The 20160-nt window shown below is 41.6% G+C and overlaps 3 protein-coding genes across 4 annotated transcripts; all 3 read left to right on the plus strand.

The window, feature by feature from the left end:
- Positions 1 to 1316: 1316 nt before the first annotated feature.
- LOC108148945 (aminopeptidase Ey-like) lies at positions 1317 to 7226 on the plus strand. Its single transcript, XM_017276278.2, has 7 exons — positions 1317 to 1414; positions 3583 to 4060; positions 4122 to 4277; positions 4356 to 5213; positions 5274 to 5823; positions 6290 to 6810; positions 6871 to 7226. Exons 2-7 carry the CDS (start codon positions 3591 to 3593, stop codon positions 7097 to 7099), a joined length of 2784 nt encoding a protein of 927 aa, XP_017131767.1. The 5' UTR covers positions 1317 to 1414; positions 3583 to 3590; the 3' UTR covers positions 7100 to 7226.
- A 518-nt stretch (positions 7227 to 7744) lies between these two features.
- Positions 7745 to 11795, plus strand: LOC108148861 (aminopeptidase Ey-like). Of its 2 annotated transcripts, none has more exons than XM_017276160.2 (7): positions 7745 to 7764; positions 8481 to 8946; positions 9007 to 9162; positions 9219 to 10076; positions 10143 to 10692; positions 10751 to 11271; positions 11329 to 11795. In XM_017276160.2, the coding sequence occupies exons 2-7, from the start codon at positions 8489 to 8491 to the stop codon at positions 11555 to 11557; spliced, it is 2772 nt and encodes a 923-aa protein (XP_017131649.1). In that variant the 5' UTR covers positions 7745 to 7764; positions 8481 to 8488; the 3' UTR covers positions 11558 to 11795. The 2 variants fall into 2 exon arrangements, with proteins under 2 accessions (XP_017131649.1, XP_017131648.1); XM_017276159.2 differs by having other exon boundaries at positions 7753 to 7883.
- A 245-nt stretch (positions 11796 to 12040) lies between these two features.
- Positions 12041 to 20072, plus strand: LOC108148859. The gene is made up of 13 exons (XM_017276156.2): positions 12041 to 12104; positions 12546 to 13017; positions 13080 to 13235; positions 13296 to 14153; positions 14213 to 14762; positions 14822 to 15342; positions 15419 to 15641; positions 16905 to 17371; positions 17433 to 17588; positions 17649 to 18506; positions 18565 to 19114; positions 19165 to 19685; positions 19745 to 20072. The coding sequence occupies exons 2-13, from the start codon at positions 12554 to 12556 to the stop codon at positions 19971 to 19973; spliced, it is 5553 nt and encodes a 1850-aa protein (XP_017131645.2). The 5' UTR covers positions 12041 to 12104; positions 12546 to 12553; the 3' UTR covers positions 19974 to 20072.
- Positions 20073 to 20160: the final 88 nt, after the last annotated feature.

A 20160-nucleotide genomic window follows, 5' to 3' on the forward strand; every position in this document is an offset into this window, starting at 1 on the left:
ATGAGCGCGTGAAAAAATTTCAAAAGGCACAAAAATTAAAATAAATGTGCATTATTAAAATTATGTCAAATATGTGTTTGTACAGACTTTTTAGGCTTAGAATTCATAGCATAGTTTAAATTAATTTGACTTTATAATTTTTTATTTGGAAATTTTCTTATTGTTTTAATTCATTACACTTTTGTTGAAGTTATTATTTTTTATGAAGTAACTTTCAAAATGAATGACATATTTTCTTTTTAATGAAAGGCAAATAAACTTTCACGGTATCCGCTTATGTTGATTTCCTGCCCACCTTTGCCATTTATTAATTCAGATAAGCTGATTATATTCTGTTTTTTTTTTTTCCTATATTCGATTCCCGTCCACACCCAATTAGCTTTCTCTCCTTCTCCTTAAAACTACTAGAGCAGTAATCCCAAAAAAAAAGTGAAGATAAAAGCCAAGCGCGGTTTCTGGCAATTAGCCAAAGGCAGTGCCTTGCCATGAAAATATTTTCGGGCTTGTAACAATTTCCATGCCAACTTAACCCTATAAATACCGACTCTTAACCAGAGAACATTATTTATGAACTCTTTTGTGATCTTCAATATAAGTTTAATATTTTTTTTGAAAATTAAAAGAAAAAGCGTAGTGGAGGAACACCAATATTTCAATACTGTTAAATTAAATAGATGTGTGTTAACATAACCACTTTAAGATAGCGTCCAGAACTGAATGCTTAAAGGGTTAACCCCCTGAAGCCCCCTCCTGTGAGCCAGCACGCTGTGCCTGTCTGTCTGCACTTTGGTTTGTTATGGTTTGTTTTTGCCTGTTTGTGTGCGCTTATCTGCAGAGCTTCCGCAACGGGGGGTTCCCCCAAAACGAGGGGCGGTGGGTGGGTGGCTGAGTGGGTGGGTGAACTCTAGGGTCGAGTGGCTAAAGTGCTGCTGGCATACGATATAGAAAGAAATGGGTTAATCAGCGCAATTAAGGTCAAAAACACGTAGTGACATCTCTTTGCGATGTGTGTGTGTGTGTGTGCAATGTGAATCAAAATTGCGCATACGCCGGGTAAGCCCTACTATTATTTCATTGCAATCTCCCGCTGTTTTTTTCGTGTGGTGCTATTTTTTTCTTTTTTTGATTTTGCCATACCTTCCTTTTTTCTATGCTCGTTGGTATAAAAACAAAAAGAATCTCGGATTCTATGCGCCGACGCCAAAGCAGCGATTCAATCTCTAAGCCGTCGACGTTTCAGTTCTCTCCGGTTTTTTCCTCCACTTGTATGTGTGAGCGGTGTAACCACGGGCTATAAGATAAAAGCGCCGCGCTCAGGAAACTTTAGATTCGCGTCGACCGTCGAACAGGTCGCATTCGGTCCTCGTCCTCGTCCTCCTGTGTGCTTTCCTGCTTTTCTGGCGCTCTATAGACGGTTTGTTTTTAGAATCTTTCTATGTCAAGCACCTCGAGAGTGCAACTTGAAAAGAATCAGACAAAAACCCAAAACCAAAAAACACCGAAATCACGAGTCAGTAACAACACACACAAAACACGTACCCGAAAAAGAATAAAGTGACACAAGTGTGTTAAGAACACAGCGCCAACAAAAAAATAACCGAAATTAAGAGAAAACAAGTTCTAAGTGCTGAACCATAAATTATCACTTGTCAAAACGATTTGGTGTAAACGAATTTAAATTATGTAAATGTACTCTTTCCAAATGCAGTACGATAAACCCAATCACAGCAATCACAAATTATTGTTTATAATATATATAAACAAGAACAAATTGTGTAAACCGAAAATCTAAATGAATTTCTAAAATCAGTGTAGAAAGCAAAATTAAAGTGATAAAAACAATCCATTGAGAAGAGTAAATACTCTAAATAAAGCAAAATGTATAGAATTTATTAATTCTTTCTTAGTTCACCAATAAAAAAATACAATAAAAAAATTTCCTTTCTTAATATTCCAATTCCGGGCTGTATTCATAGGTGCTATTCTTTTGACCGCTACTGTATGTTTAGTACTACCAGTTGGCTTCGAAGGGTTCAATTGATAAGTCAATGTCAGAGCAGCACGTGTTTGATATTTAAGACAAATCATAACAAGTAATTAACTGCTTAAAATTGAATTTCGACGAGACACGTTTATTGTTATTCAATAAGGAAATTTATTTGAACATTTTTAAAGTCATTTCCTGACTCCAATTTTTAATTAATGCAGCGATTTGTGCTTAACAAAATGCTATTTTTTTAATTAAGTAATTTTAATACTAATATACTTACGAATTCCAAGTTTAACAACCTTCAACTTTGAAAGCAATTAATGTTAATTTCTAAAATTTCTCCATTATCTATTCCCAACTGTGGTAGACCCAATCAATATTCGGTTATCATACCTATATGCTAATCTTTGAAGTTCATTGGCCTCACCCGCATTTACATTTATTCATATGCAACCTAAGAACTCAGGGAGCCGAACCAAAAGAACAACTTTTGCATAATTAAACCATAAACAAAGAGAAGCGCAGAAAAAATAAACTAGTAGGGCGTTGCAATCTGGTTTGTCCAGTATAAAAAATATGTATGCAAGTTTTCTTTTTTATTTTCTTGGGATGTTCTGGTACGTCTTGATCTAGTCTAGTACTTTTGTTTATGGTTATGGTTCCTTTTGCAAGCAACTTGAATGCTACATGGTGTCTTCATTTTGCTGTTTTGTTTGTTGATTTTTACAAAATCAATTAAAATAACTCAGAACTATTTAAAGTTTGAAAATTAAAATATTTCAACGCACAACGTTAAAAATGAAGGTATAAAATATAAAAATGAAGTCGTGGGCATTTGAACGATAGGTGGGATAAGCTATGTTTGTAATGACAGCTACATTATTGAATGTCAGTTAAATGCTAGTAAAAGCTGTTTGGGAAAATTAATTGTTTGCTTTAAAAACTTTTGTCAAGTATGTACTTAAAAAGATAATTATAACTTCCTACTATAAAGAACAATCTATATAATTAACTTATATTTCTGTTTCACATCAGCTGATATATATTGATAATTTTTAGTACTCCTGGCAAGGGTATATTCAACTACATCAGGTAGCCGGCGCATAATGCCAATTGTGAGGAGAGTCTCAATCGGGTTTCATTGGCCCAGACCTTAATACGTGCGCGGCATAACGAGCCAAAAAATAAACACTGGCAAAGAAAACATAATAAATAAAGCAATTTGCATTAATTTGAAGTAAATCAGAGAAACCTCATAAACAGCAAAAAATGCGATTTGATTTATACAGTAGACATCAGTCAACCATTACACCCCCTCATTGTTGTCTTTATAATTGATTTTAAGTATTTTTTGTAAAAAAATTAAATGTTAATTGTTAACTGCGTAAGAGAAAGTACACCTATTCATCTGTAAATACATTTTATTTAATGTTTTTGTGTGTCGAATTCCACTTATTTGATACACCATTAAATTTAGATTTATTTTACTGTGTAACTATTAAGCGATTTTCATTGTTTATTGATTTGCTAAAGTGATTCAGTTAATTGCTTCAGTTTGCCTTGCCTAATGGTTTTTTTTTTCTTCTCCACAGAATCGGTCATGAAGTGGTTTTTGTTGTTCGTGGTGGCCCTTGGCCTGGGATTAGCCACGGCCGAATCCGAATCCAGCTATAACTACTATCGCTTGCCGACTTCGTTGCGCCCCCAAAAGTACCACCTACGCATCCTGACACTGCTGGAAAATCCGGAGGACCTCCGCTTTATCGGTTCTGTTAAGATCCTGATTGAGGCCCTGGAAAATACGAGGAACATAACGCTGCACTCGAAGAATCTGACCATCGATGAGTCGCACATTACTCTCCGCCAAGTCAGCGGCGAGGGGAAGAAGGATAACTGCGTGTCCTCGACACTGGTGAATCCCACCCACGACTTCTACATCCTTAAAACCTGCGAGGAGCTGGTGGCCGGCAATGTCTACGAGCTGTATATGCCCTTTACCGCCGATTTGAACCGACAGCTGGAGGGTTACTACCGCAGCTCCTACAAGGATCCAGTGGCCAATGCTACAAAGTACAACTTAACTCATTTCATATTAAAACAGAAGGAAACTGACGGTAACATCTTGTTTCAGATGGATGTCTGTTACCCAGTTTGAACCGGCTTCGGCTCGTTTGGCCTTCCCCTGCTTTGATGAGCCAGACTTTAAGGCACCATTCGTGGTTACCTTGGGCTATCACAAGAAGTACACGGGTCTTAGCAATATGCCCGTGAAGGAAACTAAGCCACAGTGAGTTATACTTTTGGAGATTTTAGAACAAAGGAAACCCTCATTAGGAATTTTATTACAACTACATTTCCCTTTCAGTGAGACCCTGGCCGACTACATATGGTGCGAGTTCCAGGAGTCGGTCCCGATGTCCACCTACCTGATTGCCTATTCCGTGAATGATTTCTCACACAAGCCCTCGACTCTGCCAAATAGCGCTCTTTTCCGTACTTGGGCCAGGCCCAATGCCATCGATCAGTGTGACTATGCGGCGGAGTTTGGACCCAAAGTGTTGCAATACTACGAGCAGTTCTTTGGCATCAAGTTCCCACTGCCGAAGATCGACCAGATCGCAGTGCCCGATTTCAGTGCCGGTGCCATGGAGAACTGGGGTCTGGTGACCTACAGGGAGATCGCTCTTCTCTACTCGGCGGCGCATTCCTCGTTGGCGGATAAGCAACGGGTGGCCAGTGTGGTAGCGCATGAGTTGGCCCACCAATGGTTCGGCAATCTGGTGACCATGAAGTGGTGGACTGACCTGTGGCTCAACGAGGGATTCGCCACTTATGTGGCCAGTTTGGGTGTGGAGAACATCAATCCGGAGTGGCGTTCGATGGAACAGGAGTCGCTGTCCAATCTGCTGACCATTTTCCGTCGCGACGCTTTGGAGAGCAGTCACCCCATCTCGAGACCCATTCAAATGGTGTCGGAGATATCGGAGAGCTTCGATCAGATCTCGTACCAGAAGGGCTCCACAGTGCTGCGCATGATGCACTTGTTCCTGGGCGAGGAGTCCTTCCGCTCTGGACTGCAGTCGTATTTGCAGCAGTACTCCTACAAGAATGCCGAACAGGATAATCTCTGGGAGTCGCTTACCCAGGCAGCACACAAGTATCGCGCTCTGCCCAAGAGCTATGACATTAAGAGCATCATGGACTCGTGGACTCTGCAGACTGGGTAAGCTAAAAAAAATTACAAAATACAACAAATAACTCATGATCATGTGCCTTATTACAGCTACCCCGTGATCAATGTTACCCGAGATTACGCCGCCAGGACTGCGAAACTCACCCAGGAGCGCTACCTCCTGAATACCCAGATATCCAGGGCTCACCGTGGTGGCTGCTGGTGGGTTCCGCTCAGTTACACTACTCAGGCGGTCCAAGACTTCAATAATACCACCCCCAAGGCCTGGATGGAGTGCGGCAAGAATGGCGAGAGTCTGCCCAAGAGCGTGCAGGACCTACCAGGACCCGATCAGTGGGTGATCTTCAACACGCAACTGTCGACGCTGTACAAGGTTAACTATGATGCCCAGAACTGGAAGCTGCTGATCGAGACTCTGACCAATGGCGATTTCGAACGCATCCACGTGATCAACAGGGCCCAGCTGATCGATGATGCCTTGTATTTGGCCTGGACCGGCGAACAGGACTACGAGATTGCCATGAGGTTGATTGAGTATCTGCAGCGGGAGCGGGAGTATTTGCCCTGGAAGTCGGCCTTCGAGAATCTGAAGCGAGTGGGACGCATCGTTCGTCAGACGCCCGACTTTGAGTTCTTCAAGGTGGGTGCTGGTGTTTTTTAAAAAACTTACTTTTACAATTTGCCCCTTGGCATAACCTCATTCTGATTTGTATTTCGAAACGAACCTTTCAAAATTGCTCACATCCATTCACTACACTTGCCATGGGTAACCAACGAAAAGTTGTTCTTTGTCGTAAGTCTGAGAGTGTCGTAAAAAACAAGTAAGAATGATATGGTCGGGCCCACCGACTTTAAGATACCCAGCACTTTGATTCATCTGAATCTGTTGTTATATATAACACAAAAAACTATTCAAAAATAAGAGATAGATCATATGATTATAAAAATTTTCATGAGTTCCAGTAGATCAATTTATCAACCAACTTATTTTCTAAAAATACTTGATGAGTGCCGGGTATATAAGCTTATTCTAATTTGTGCATAAACATTTTTTAGAAGGTCTTAATGCTATTTTTAACGTTACCTTATTTATACATTACCCACAGCGCTACATGAAGAAGCTGATCTTCCCGATCTACGAGCACCTGAACGGCATCAACGACACATTTAGCTCGATCCAGCAGCAGGATCAAGTCCTTTTGAAGACAATGGTGGTCAATTGGGCCTGCCAATACCAGGTGGCGGATTGTGTGCCTCAGGCTTTGGCTTACTACCGCAACTGGAGATCGGAGCCAAATCCCGACGAGAAGAACCCGGTGCCCATCAATGTGCGCAGCACTGTCTACTGCACCTCGATAAAACATGGATCCGATGCCGATTGGGAGTTCCTGTGGACGCGGTACAAGAAGTCGAATGTGGCGGCCGAAAAGCGTACCATTTTGACGGCCCTGGGTTGCTCTAGGGAGGTGTGGCTGTTGCAGCGATATCTGGAGCTGACCTTTGACCCCAAGGAGGCCATTCGCAAGCAGGACTCGATGTGGGCCTTCCAGGCGGTGGCCTTCAACGAGGTGGGCTTCCTGCTGGCCAAGAAGTACTTTATGGACAACGTTGACTTCATCTACAAGTTGTAAGTTTGTAGATTCACCATTTACTAAGGAAATACTTAGTATGAATAATTACATTTCAGCTACCATCCCCTCACTAAGGACATGTCACGGCTATTGTCACCACTTTCCGAACAGGTCATCACACTGACCGACTTCAATGAGTTCAAGGACTTCGTCAACAACTCCAGGCAGTCGCTCAAGGGTCTGGAGCAGGCCATCCAACAGACCCTAGAGATCATGCTCACCAATGTGCAGTGGAAGGAGCGAAACTATCACCAGATGTCCCGCTCCATTCAGCAGCTGCTCTAGATTACCCAGTCCAGTCTCTCATCAGCCCATTAAGAAAAGAATCTCTTGATTTCAGCAGGAATATTATGAATGTTTAAAGTCCCCCAAATAAACTATTTAATGCTCTAGTATTATTCGTGTATCTCAAGATCAATGAATTTTTATTTCTGAGTGGGAGAGGGAAATTGTAAAACTTAAAATGTCATACTTTTAAGGAAATATAACTAGTATCTTCTAAAATATAAATAAATAAAAATTCATGGTTTTCTTATCAGCTTTCATTGGCTCATATACCGTAGAAATCAATTTCCAATATTGAGATTGCCATAACTAAATTTGTTACACTTAAGTATTAATCGTTAAGACTAACCCAGTGTGCATTTACAAGTATTTCACTATATAAAATATATATACTAATAATATTCAAAACTATAATACTATCTGCTTTTTATATTTTTCTATTAATTTTTACATACCGTTATATGATTTTAATAACATTATTGAGAAGAAATATTGCGTATACGCCGGGTAAGCCCTCCTTCTAATATTCTTCACGCTGCCGCCAAAGCCAATCTCTCAATTTTACGATCTAATCTCGCTTCTCTGCCTCTCTAAAAACAATTCTCTCATAATATTTCAATCTCGGCTCGATCGTCGAACTAGCCACATTCGGTCACCATCCGCTGGTGAGTTTAGTAGTGACGCTGGCTGCTGCCGTCTTTTTTTGGTGTTGTGTTCTAAAAAAAAACTAAATAAGTCATGAAATCTTAGATTCTAACCAGTGCACAAAAAACACGTTTCAAAAGTAAGCTCAAACATTTTAAGTGAATCAAGTGCATTTGGTGAAACTTGTTTAGTGTGATCTGTAGCCATTTCTGAACTTTGATCTAAACCTATGGCAATCCATATCACAGTTTGGTGCAAACTACAGAAAATGTCAGCTTAAGTGGCTGAAAAAAGTAAATGCTCTTTACTCTATACTTTTTGTTTTGAAATGCCCGTTTATTTACATTTCGAAGAAGCAATAACATTAAGTTCAGACTAACATAAGCCAATTCTGGTTTGAGCTTAAGATTATGAGTTCAGATTATAGTTTGTGATAGGGTTCATTTGATTAGGCACATGAATGAAAAAATGTAGTAAAAAAACGACAAGCCAATAAAATGTATAGACCATTTCAAATTTAACACCTACACGATAATTAGTGGAGTTCATTGAACACTTATATACGTTTGTGTTCGGTTCAATATTTGATATTTATAAAAACAATAAAAATAGTTAACAGTTGTCTCCAGACAAAATTTACTGCAAATAATTTGCTAAAGTAAATAATTGTAATGACATCATTCGCTATGCTTGAACTATAAAACTATATGTACATTTTAACTACCTTTTCCATCAGATTTGGTTATGAAGATTTTTCTGTTCTTCGTGTTGGCAATTGGCCTGGGCTTAGCCACTGCCAACTATAACTACTATCGACTGCCCACTGCTCTGCGACCGCAAAAGTATTACTTGCGTATCCTGACCCTGCTGGAAAATCCGGAGGATCTTCGCTTTGCCGGCACTGTGCAAATCGTGATTGAAGTCCTTCAGAACACCCACAACATAACGCTGCACTCGAAGAATCTGACCATCGATGAGTCCCAGATTAGGCTCCGTCAAATTAGCGGTGAGGGGAAGAAGGATAACTGCGTGTCCTCGACGTCGCTGAATCCCATCCATGACTTTTATATCCTAAACACCTGCAATGAACTGGTGGCCGGCAATGTCTACAAACTTAGCCTGCCGTTTGCCGCCGAATTAAGTCGACCTTTGAATGGCTACTATCGCAGCTCCTACAAGGATCCTGTGGATAATGTTACGCGGTGGGTTCTGATCTTTAAATATAAAACAACTGCCTTGTAATACTATTGAGCTTGTTTCAGATGGCTGTCTACCACCCAATTTGAACCAGCTTCGGCTCGGAAGGCTTTTCCCTGCTTCGATGAACCTGGCTATAAAGCCTCCTTTCTGGTTACTCTGGGTTACCATAAAAACTTCAACGCTCTCAGCAATATGCCCGTGAAGTCAACCAAGCCTCAGTAAGTTTTTGTTACTGTATTATTTACACTATTTGATACCAAGATACTATTTGCAGTGAGACCCTTCCCAACTACGTCTGGTGCGAGTTCCAAGAGTCGGTGCCCATGTCCACCTACCTGGTGGCCTATTCCGTAAACGATTTCTCCAACAAGCCATCAACTTTGCCGAATGGCGCCCTTTTCCGTACTTGGGCCAGGCCCAATGCCATCGATCAGTGTGATTATGCGGCGGAGTTTGGGCCCAAAGTACTCCAGTACTACGAGAAATTCTTCGGTATTAAGTTCCCGCTTCCGAAGATTGACCAGATTGCGGTGCCCGATTTCAGTGCTGGTGCCATGGAGAACTGGGGTCTGGTGGTCTACAGAGAGTCCACACTTCTCTACTCGGCCAGTCACGCTTCCTTGAGCGACAAACAGTACCTGGCGGAAGTAATAGCCCATGAGCTGGCCCACCAATGGTTCGGCAATCTGGTGACCATGAAGTGGTGGACTGACCTCTGGCTCAACGAGGGATTCGCCACTTATGTGGCCAGTTTGGGTGTGGATGACATCCATCCGGAGTGGAACTCGAAGGACAGGGGATCGTTGTCCTCTCTGTTGACCTCCTTCCGCCTGGATGGTCTGGTCAGCAGTCATCCCATTTCAAGGCCCATCCAAATGGTGACGGAGATCGAGGAAAGCTTTGATGCAATCTCCTACCAGAAGGGATCTTCAGTGCTGCGCATGATGCATTTTTTCATGGGCCAAGATGCCTTTCGCTCCGGTTTGAAATCGTATCTAGAAAGGTATGCTTATAAGAACGCCGAACAGGATAATCTTTGGGAGTCACTTACCCAAGCTGCCCACAAAAATGGTGCCCTGCCAAAGGACTACGACATTAAGACTATCATGGACTCGTGGACTTTACAAACCGGGTATGTCTATCCTTATGATCTTTGTCCTTTTAGCAGCGTTGTTAATAACTTCTTTTCTTCATTAAGTTATCCGGTGCTCAACGTGACCCGTGACTATACGACAAATACCGCAAAGCTCGGCCAGGAACGTTACCTTTTGAACACCCAACTATCCCGAGTTTTTCGCGAAAGATGTTGGTGGCTGCCGTTGAGTTACACCACCCAGGCGGAAATGGAGTTCATGAACACGGCACCCAAGGCATGGATGGAGTGCAGCAGTACTGGCGAGAGTCTTTCCAAGACTATACCGGATCTACCTCACTCCGATAAGTGGGTGATCTTCAACATCCAGCTGGCATCGCCGTACAAGGTCAACTACGATGCCCAGAATTGGAAACTTCTGATTGAGACATTGAACAGCGATGACTACCAGACAATTCACGTGATCAATAGGGCTCAGCTAATAGACGATGTCTTTTACTTCGCCTGGACTGGAGATCAGGACTACGAGACCGCTCTACAAGTCACCAATTATCTGCAGAGAGAGCGCGAGCTCCTTCCTTGGAAATCGGCCTTTAACAATCTAAAGCTGTTGAACCGCATTCTTCGACAAACCCCGAACTTTGGTTTCTTTAAAGTAGGTTTTATGTCTTCTTATGCTGAACTTGATCTCTAATGTAATCCTTTATTTCTAGCGTTATATGCAAAAGCTACTCACCCCGATCTACAAGTATCTGGACGGTATGAACGACACTTTCAGTTCGATGCAGAATCAGGATGAGATCCTTTTGAAGACCATGATGGCTAATTGGGCGTGCCAGTACCAGGTGGCGGATTGTGTACCTCGTGCACAGGCCTATTTCCGCAGGTGGAGATCCGAGCTCAATCCCGACGAGAACAATCCGGTTCCACTAAACATCCGCACCACCGTGTACTGCGCCGCAATAAGATACGGCACGGATGAGGACTGGGAGTTCCTGTGGTCGCGGTACAAGCAGTCGAATGTGGGCTCCGAGAAACAGACCATACTGAGTACCATGGGTTGCTCGAAAGAAGTTTGGATCTTGCAACGATATCTGGAGAAAGGCTTCGATCCCAAGGGTGCCATCCGCAAGCAGGATTCCACGCTATGTTTCCAAGCTGTTGCATCCGGACAGGTGGGCTTCCTGCTGGCCAAGAAGTACCTGATAGACAATGTGGAACTTATCCACAAGTAGTAAGTTAAAATATTCTTCGAGAGGGTATCAGATTGAAATGACTACCTGCTTTTCAGCTTCTATCCCCAGACCAAGAGTATGTCCCGACTATTGCCGGCTATTTCCGAGCAGGTCATTACCACGACCGACTTGAATGAATTCAAGGCTTTTGTTGAAAATTCAAGACAGTTCCTGAGAAGCGTTCATCAGGGGGTTCAACAGTCTTTGGAGATAATGCTGACCAACGTGCAGTGGATGGATCGAAACTATCATCAGTTTTCGCGCACAATCCAGCGGCATTTGTAGTTCTAACATTTCACATCCACGTCTGTAGATTGTTCAGTCTACTAAAAAAAAATCAAAAAGAAAATTAAAAGAATAAATAAATACACTACATAATACCACAGTATTATATAAGTAGATTCAAATAAATAATTAATTTTCGCAGTTGGTCGTAATTAGGCATAAATATAGTTTTCCATCCCTCTCGGAAAATTAAAAAACCTTTGGATATCTAAGTTTTGATAAGCTAGACAATATTAACCAAGTCGAATACTTGTTTTGCTTAAACACAACGTTTTTCAAAAACATAAAAAAAAATATTTTCTAGTTTTAAATTATTTATCAAAAAGGTAAACAGAAGATTAACCGCAAGATTAACATGAACGTCATTTTGTTTAGTGCTCTGAGAAATTGATTTTAAATGCTCTATGTTAATCTCTCTCTTTTCTCTTTGAATTCGACTCGCTCAGAAACAGTGACAATATATTCGTCTCGATTGTCGAATAATCCGCATTCGGTCTTCGAACTCCGTTGTGTTTGGAGGTGTGACAAACTGCTTAAAGTGTGGCTAGTACGAATTTTAATTTTGTTTTAATAATATAAAAAAGCAATAAATCTTAGAGCAAATACAAACTTCGTTGAAAATTCATCATATAGTAAAACTATTTATTTATTGCAAAAAAAAAGGAATTATAAAACGTGAAGAGCAGCAACGCACAACTTTTTTAATATACACATACATACATATGTATCTACATATATAATCAAACAGTTTCATTGAATTTTGTGGTTAGAGAATTAATTATTCTGTTTATCACTTTACCTACTCAACAAATTTACTTACACATATTCTTGGAAAATAATACAATATTAAAAAAAAATATATATATATATATATATAAATAAATTTAATGTTAAATCAATCTTAAGTTTACACTTGAACTATAGAGTTTATGATTAAAAACTTAAATTAAAATTTGAACTTAACTATTTAAAAATTTTATACATACAGCAACGAAGATGAAGTGGTTTTTATTGCTTGTGGTGACCGTTGGAATAGGTTTGGCATCGGCCGATCTCAGCTATACCCATTATCGCCTGCCGACGGCTCTGCGACCCCAAACGTATCACTTGCGGATCCTAACGCAGCTGGAAAACCCGGAAGATCTTCGTTTTAGCGGCAATGTGAAAATCGTGATTGAAGCCCTGCAAAACACAAAGAACATAACGCTGCATTCGAAGGATCTTATTATAGATGAGCCTCAAATCACTCTTCGCCAAATAAGCGGTGAAGGGAAGACGGACAACTGCGTAACTTCCTCGACTGTGAATCCCACCCACGACTTTTATGTTCTCAACACCTGTCAAGAATTATTGGCTGGCCATGTCTATGAGCTGAATTTGCCATTTTCGGCCGAGTTGAACCGCCAACTGGAGGGGTACTACCGTAGTTCATACGTGGATCATGTGGCCAATGAGACCAGGTAAACAAATGTAGTTAATCCTTTTGGTAAGCAGTTATAAGCAAAAGGCTTTATTCTTGCAGATGGATCTCTATTACCCATTTTGAACCAGCTTCGGCTCGAAAGGCTTTTCCCTGCTTCGATGAGCCCGGCTATAAGGCATCCTTTGTGATCACACTGGGCTATCACAAGAAGTTCACAGGTCTCAGCAATATGCCCGTGAAGGAAACTAAGTCACAGTAAATCATAATTTATAATTCACTTAAAATATTTATTTTAAAAGCATTCCATTCCATTAGTGAGACTCTTCCCGACTACATTTGGACCGAATTCCAAGAGTCATTGCCAATGTCCGCCTACCTGGTGGCCTATTCCGTTAATGATTTCTCCCACAAGCCTTCAAATCTGCCCAATGGAGCCCTTTTCCGGACTTGGGCCAGGCCCAATGCCGTCGATCAGTGTGACTATGCCGCAGAGTTTGGACCAAAAGTAATCCAATACTATGAGCAGTTATTCGGAGTAAAGTTGCCGCTGACGAAGGTCGATCAGATCGCATTGCCCGACTTCAATATTGGTGCCATGGAGAACTGGGGTCTTGTCACGTATAGAGAAACTGCACTGCTATACTCACCTGAGTTTTCCTCGCTGAAGGACAAACAAGAACTCGCCAACATCGTGGCTCATGAGTTGGCCCACCAGTGGTTCGGCAATCTGGTCACAATGCAATGGTGGACTGATCTCTGGCTTAAGGAGGGATTTGCCACCTATGTGGCTACCTTGGGCGTGGAGTACATCCATCCGGAGTGGCGTTCCATGGAGCTGGAGTCGTTGTCCAACCTGCTAGCCATTTTTCGAAAGGACTCCCTGGAGAGCAGTCATCCCATTTCGAGGCCTATTGGAATGGTTTCCCAGATTATCGAAAGCTTTGACGAGATCTCGTACGAGAAAGGATCTTCAGTGCTGCGCATGATGCACTTGTTCCTGGGCGAGGAATCTTTCCGCTCCGGTTTGAAAACCTATTTAGAAAGGTATTCTTATAAGAACGCCGAACAGGATAATCTTTGGGAGTCACTTACCCAAGCTGCCCACAAAAATGGAGCTCTGCCAAAGAGCTATGATATCAAGACAATCATGGACTCGTGGACTTTGCAAACTGGGTAAGTTAAACTTTAGAATGAAAAAGAATTGTAATGTTAATAACCTCCTAATTTTGTAGTTATCCCGTACTTAATGTAACCCGTGATTATACGGCCAGGACAGCGAAACTCAGTCAGGAGCGCTACCTCCTAAATACTGATATTTCACGGATGAACAGCGGTGGATGTTGGTGGATTCCACTGAGCTACACCACGCAAGCGGAAAGGGACTTTAACAACACGACCCCCAAGGCGTGGATGGAGTGCAGCCCGAATGGCGACAGTCTTAACAAAACCATACAGGATCTGCCTGGTGCCGATCAGTGGGTAATCTTCAACAACCAGTTGTCCACGCCCTACAAGGTCAACTACGATGCCCAGAACTGGAAACTTCTGATTGAGACTTTGAACAGCGAGGACTACCAAACAATCCACGTGATCAATAGGGCTCAACTTATAGACGATGTCTTGTACTTCGCCTGGACAGGAGAACAGAACTACGAGATTGCACTTCAAGTCATTAATTATCTACAGAGAGAAACAGAGCTTCTTCCTTGGAAATCGGCGTTCGACAATCTAAAGCTGTTGAATCGCATTGTGCGACAGACACCCAGCTTCGAGTTCTTTAAGGTAGACTTAACATTTATTCTAGAAGGAATTGCATACATAAAGTATCTCGTCAATTGCAGAACTACGTGAAAAAACTCATCACACCTATCTATGAGCACCTGAATGGCATCAACGACACATTTGAATCGATTCAACAGCAGGATCGAGTTCTATTAAAAACGATGGTGGTCTTATGGGCGTGCCAGTACCAGGTGGCAGATTGCGTACCCCAGTCCTTAGCCTACTACCGCAACTGGAGATCGGAGCCAAATCCCGACGAGAACAACCCAGTGCCCATAAATGTGCGCAACACGGTCTATTGCACCTCGATCAGCCATGGATCCGATGCCGATTGGGAGTTCCTGTGGACGCGGTACAAGAAGTCGAATGTGGCGGCCGAAAAGCGTACCATTTTGACGGCCTTGGGTTGCTCCAAGGAGGTGTGGCTGCTGCAGCGTTACCTGGAGCTAATCTTTGACCCCAAAGAGGATATTCGCAAGCAGGACTCGAAGTGGGCATTCCAGGCGGTGGCCAAAACCGAGGTGGGCTTCCTGCTGGCCAAGAAGTACTTTATGGACAATGTGGACTTTATACACAAGTTGTAAGTGTACCGAATAAGGATTTATTTTTTTAACTGAATTTATGATTGCTATTTTCCTGTATTTGTTGTTATGTAGCTACCATCAGCTTACTAAAAGCATGGCTCCTCTCCTAGAGCCACTTCGATTGCAGGTCTTTGTCCGTAAAGACTACAATGAGTTCAAGGAATTTGTTGTGAATTCAAAAGAGTCCTTTAAGGGTTCGGAGGAGGCAATTCAACAGACCTTGGAGATTATGTTGACCAATGTGCAGTGGAAGGAGCGAAACTATGAACAGTTCACCCGTGCCATTAAACGTATCCTATAACACACAAAGTTAAATCCCTTTTAAGACTTTGTAATAATAAGTTCAAGTTCAGGATATTTACATTTTTAACAGAAAACTTTATTTTTGTGTTTCGTTTGTAATTCTACGTTGGACTTGGACAAGGGGAAAAATATTAAAATAATGGAATACAATAAAATTTTAAGTTTCTGAACTAAATTATTATATCTTTTGATATTTATACCTAGAATTCTTAAAGGAAAGAACGAATTCTGGAGGTAATGCTTACCAATGGGAAACAAATTGCTTAAAACAACATCTAACAACATTTTAATGTCATTTGTCAAATAACACTTAGCTTATCAATCAGCAAAGTTCCTGAACTTATGAACTCATATAGTTATAAGGGATTGAAACGGAACTGAATATTAACCTTTGATTATTCTAAGCAACGCACGTATTTAATCCATTTCAGAGAATACGAGCTCAATTTACTTATAGAGGGTTGTTTTTCAATCTAAATTAATTTCTACATCAACACCAAATAATTAGTATGTTTTGCCCACCTCATTGATGATTAAATATTGCGCATACGCAAAGTAGACAGACAGTCGGCGAGTGGTTCGGTTTTGTTTAATAATCGCAAAACTCTGAATTGATCTCCATTCGTGTTTTCCTCTCTAAAAACGACGTGCTCAGAACACTTTTATATTCAGTTCGATTGACGACTTTGCCGCATACGGTCTTCGTTCTCCGTTTTGTTTAGAGGTGTGAGAAATTAACTTTTTAGAGCTGTAATATATGGAAAAAAAACATCATGGAAAACAAAATAGTGGACTTGTGAATAGCAGAGTAAATCAACCATAACTATTAACTATTAAACTATTAAAAAATGTTGCCACGTAATTTATTTATTACAGTAACTTAGATAGAAAATTATTTTTTTACTAATTGACATAGTTCTTTGAAATAAAATAAATGCTAATTAAATCAGCTCGAGACCTTTATGGCCATTATAATATTTAATTTGACTCCACTCAAATTGTCAATTTTAAGAGTTTACTTTTTGATAAGAATAATTTGATATTATATGATTTAGAAATAAGCTAAGATGAAGGGAATCTCTATTTTTGTAAGTCTATTGACCTCTGTTCTATTTGACCAAGATTGTCGGCTACTTTTTTTACGCTAAAGAAAGGTTTGACGGTAACAAAAAGTGGATTGATTATACATTTCTTCTAATGAAAACAAATTTGTATTTAAATAAGTTATTAACATATTATCTTAAAACCAGATTAGGAAATGAAAAGGCTTCTGCTATTTGTGGTGGCACTTGGCCTGAGATTAGCATCGGTCGATTCCAGCTACGACTATTTTCGACTCCCAACTGCTCTTCGACCACAGAAGTACGACTTGCGCATCTTGACACATCTGGAAAATCCCGATGATCATCGCTTTAGCGGTTATGTGAAAATCGCAATAGAAGCTCAGCAGAACACGAAGAACATAACTCTTCACTCGAAGAAACTTACGATCAACGAGACTCAAATCACTCTTCGACAAATAAGCGGTGATCGCAAGTCTAATAACTGTGTCAACTCCACGGAGGTGAATCCCACCCACGACTTTTATATTCTCAGCACCTGTGAAGAGCTCTTAGCTGGCCAAGTCTATGAGCTGAATTTGCCCTTTTCCGCCAAGTTAACAGACCAACTTGAAGGTTACTATTTGAGCTCCTACGTTAATCCGCTGGCAAATGAGACAAGGTAGGCTAAATGCGCCTAAAAAAATGTTTAATAATTTATTTGGAGTGTTTTCTTTTTGCAGATGGATCTCCATTACGCATTTTGAACCAGCTTCGGCTCGTTTGGCCTTCCCCTGTTTCGATGAGCCCGGCTATAAGGCACCTTTTGTGATCACATTGGGCTATCACAAGAAGTTCACAGGTATCAGCAATATGCCCGCTAAGGAAACTAAGCAGCAGTAAGTAAAAAACTTATATAACAGTCTATACCATCATAACTTTACTGTAATTTCCTGTAGTGAATACCTGGCCGATTACGTATGGACCGAGTTCCAAGAGTCATTGCCAATGCCCACTTACCTGGTGGCATATTCCGTTAACGATTTCTCCCACAAACCTTCTACTCTGCCAAACGGCACTCTTTTCCGGACTTGGGCACGACCCAATGCCGTCGATCAGTGTGACTATGCCGCAGAGTTTGGACCCAAAGTACTCAAGTACTATGAGCAGTTGTTCGGCATTAGGTTCCCGCTTCCAAAGGTCGATCAGATCGCCGTGCCAGACTTCATTGCGGGTGCCATGGAGAACTGGGGTTTGGTGGTCTACACGGAGAGTGCGCTTCTGTATTCCGCTAAGTATTCCGCGCTGGAGGACAAACAGGAAATCGCCAATGTGGTCGCTCATGAGTTGGCCCACCAGTGGTTCGGCAACTTAGTGACTATGAAGTGGTGGACTGACCTCTGGCTGAACGAGGGATTCGCCACTTATGTGGCCAGCCTGGGCGTTGAAAGCATTCATCCGGAATGGCGTTCAGTAGAGAAGGATTCACATTCCAACCTCTTGACGATTTTTCGAAAGGACTCCCTGAATAGCAGTCATCCGATTTCAAGACCCATTGAAATGGTATCGCAGATTTCTGAAAGCTTCGATGAGATATCATACGAGAAAGGCTCCTCAGTGCTGCGCATGATGCACTTGTTCCTGGGAGACGATTCATTCCGCTCCGGTTTGAAATCCTATCTAGAAAGGTATGCTTATAAGAACGCCGAACAGGATAATCTGTGGGAGTCATTTACCCAAGCTGCCCACAAAAATAATGCTTTGCCCAAGAACTACGACATCAAGATTATAATGGACTCGTGGACTCTGCAAACCGGGTAAGTCAAAATTTCAATAGAAATAGACTTACGATTTAAGCAACTGTCGATCTCTCAGCTATCCTGTGATCAATGTGACCCGTGACTATGAGGCAAAGACGGCGAAACTCAGCCAAAGGCGCTACCTCCTGAATACCAATATATCCAGAGCTGACCTCGGTGAATGTTGGTGGGTTCCTCTGAGCTATACCAACCAGGTGGAAAAGGACTTTGACAACACAAACCCGAAGGCGTGGATGGAGTGCAGCGACAATGGGGAAAGCCTGCCCAAGACTATTCGTGGCCTTCCAGGATCCGATCAGTGGGTAATCTTCAATAACCAGTTGTCCACGCCCTACAAGGTCAACTACGATGACCAGAACTGGAAACTTCTCATTCAAACTCTGAATAGTGAGGAGTTCCAGACCATCCACGTGGTCAATAGGGCTCAACTTATAGACGATGTCATGTACTTCGCCTGGACTGGAGAGCAGAACTACCACGTGGCACTGCAAATGTTGAACTATTTGCAGAGAGAGCGGGAGCTTCTGCCTTGGAGGTCAGCCCTAGAGCATCTACAGATTCTAAGTGTCATTTATCGCCAGACTTCGAACTTTAAGTTCTTTAAGGTAATTTGGTTCAATTGTATTTTCACCTAACTGAAATCATTTATTTCCAGCCCCTGATAGCAAAGCTGATCACCCCAGTATATGAGCAACTAAAGGGCATAAACTATACAGATTTCCAGAACCAAAAGCAGGATGATATTCTCCTAAAGACGACGGTGGCGAACTGGGCTTGCTGGTTTGAGGTTTCCGACTGTGTACCCCAGGCCTTGGCATACTTCCGCAACTGGCGATCTGTGGCTAATCCCGATGAGGATAATCCAGTTCCCCTCGGCGTTCGTAGCATTGTGTACAGCACTTCCATTGAACATGGCAGCGATGAGGACTGGGAGTTTCTGTGGGCGCGGTACCTGAAGTCGAATGTGGCGGCCGAAAAGCAGATCATTATGGATGCTCTGGCCTGTTCGCAGGAGGTGTGGGTGCTGCAGCGATATCTGGAGAAGATATTCGACTCTAAAGGAGACATACGAAAGCAGGATTCAGCTTCTGTTTTCCAGTCAATTGCCTCCAATCCGGTAGGCTTTCTCTTGGCCAAGAAGTACCTTATGGACAACGTGGACTTCATCTCCAAATTGTAAGTTTAACATATTAAGTTCTTACATTAATTTTAGTAAATATATATTATTTTTCCAGCTATCATCCCCAGGCCGAGACTATGTCTGAACTTCTGCCGCCGCTTTCCGATCAAGTCTTTTCCCGGAGAGACTACAATGAGTTTAAGAGCTTTATCGCCAATTCACAGGAACAGTTCAAGAATATGGATCAGGCAATCCATCAGAACTTGGAGATAATGCTGACCAATGTGCAATGGAAGGAGCGAAACTATGACCAGTTCACCAGTGCTCTTCAAGAAGTTCTGTAGACTAATCTAGTCTACCTATTGGTCAGAGTCTTACAAAAAAGTATCTTCTAGTATTTAAAGATTCCATAACTTAATTGGTCGAATAAAATACATATTACATACTTAGAGTAGCTATTAAATATGACTTGGGTAAATGGCAGAAACTTGTTTGCGTTATGTGCAAGACTATTAATATTTAGGTTATCAA

This window comes from Drosophila elegans, unplaced genomic scaffold (genome assembly GCF_018152505.1).
Source record: "Drosophila elegans isolate 14027-0461.03 unplaced genomic scaffold, ASM1815250v1 contig_476, whole genome shotgun sequence".
NCBI classification, from domain to species: domain Eukaryota; kingdom Metazoa; phylum Arthropoda; class Insecta; order Diptera; family Drosophilidae; genus Drosophila; species Drosophila elegans.

Coding starts and splice junctions, on each gene's coding strand:
- LOC108148945 (XM_017276278.2), top strand. CDS start 3,591: ATGAAGTGGTTTTTGTTGTTCGTGGTGGCCCTTGGCCTGGGATTAGCC. Junction 5,214..5,273: donor TCGTGGACTCTGCAGACTGG/GTAAGCTAAAAA, acceptor GCCTTATTACAG/CTACCCCGTGATCAATGTTA. Junction 5,824..6,289: donor CCGACTTTGAGTTCTTCAAG/GTGGGTGCTGGT, acceptor CATTACCCACAG/CGCTACATGAAGAAGCTGAT.
- LOC108148861 (XM_017276160.2), top strand. CDS start 8,489: ATGAAGATTTTTCTGTTCTTCGTGTTGGCAATTGGCCTGGGCTTAGCC. Junction 10,077..10,142: donor TCGTGGACTTTACAAACCGG/GTATGTCTATCC, acceptor TTCTTCATTAAG/TTATCCGGTGCTCAACGTGA. Junction 10,693..10,750: donor CGAACTTTGGTTTCTTTAAA/GTAGGTTTTATG, acceptor CTTTATTTCTAG/CGTTATATGCAAAAGCTACT.
- LOC108148859 (XM_017276156.2), top strand. CDS start 12,554: ATGAAGTGGTTTTTATTGCTTGTGGTGACCGTTGGAATAGGTTTGGCA. Junction 15,642..16,904: donor CCCGTGCCATTAAACGTATC/CTATAACACACA, acceptor AAACCAGATTAG/GAAATGAAAAGGCTTCTGCT. Junction 18,507..18,564: donor TCGTGGACTCTGCAAACCGG/GTAAGTCAAAAT, acceptor TCGATCTCTCAG/CTATCCTGTGATCAATGTGA.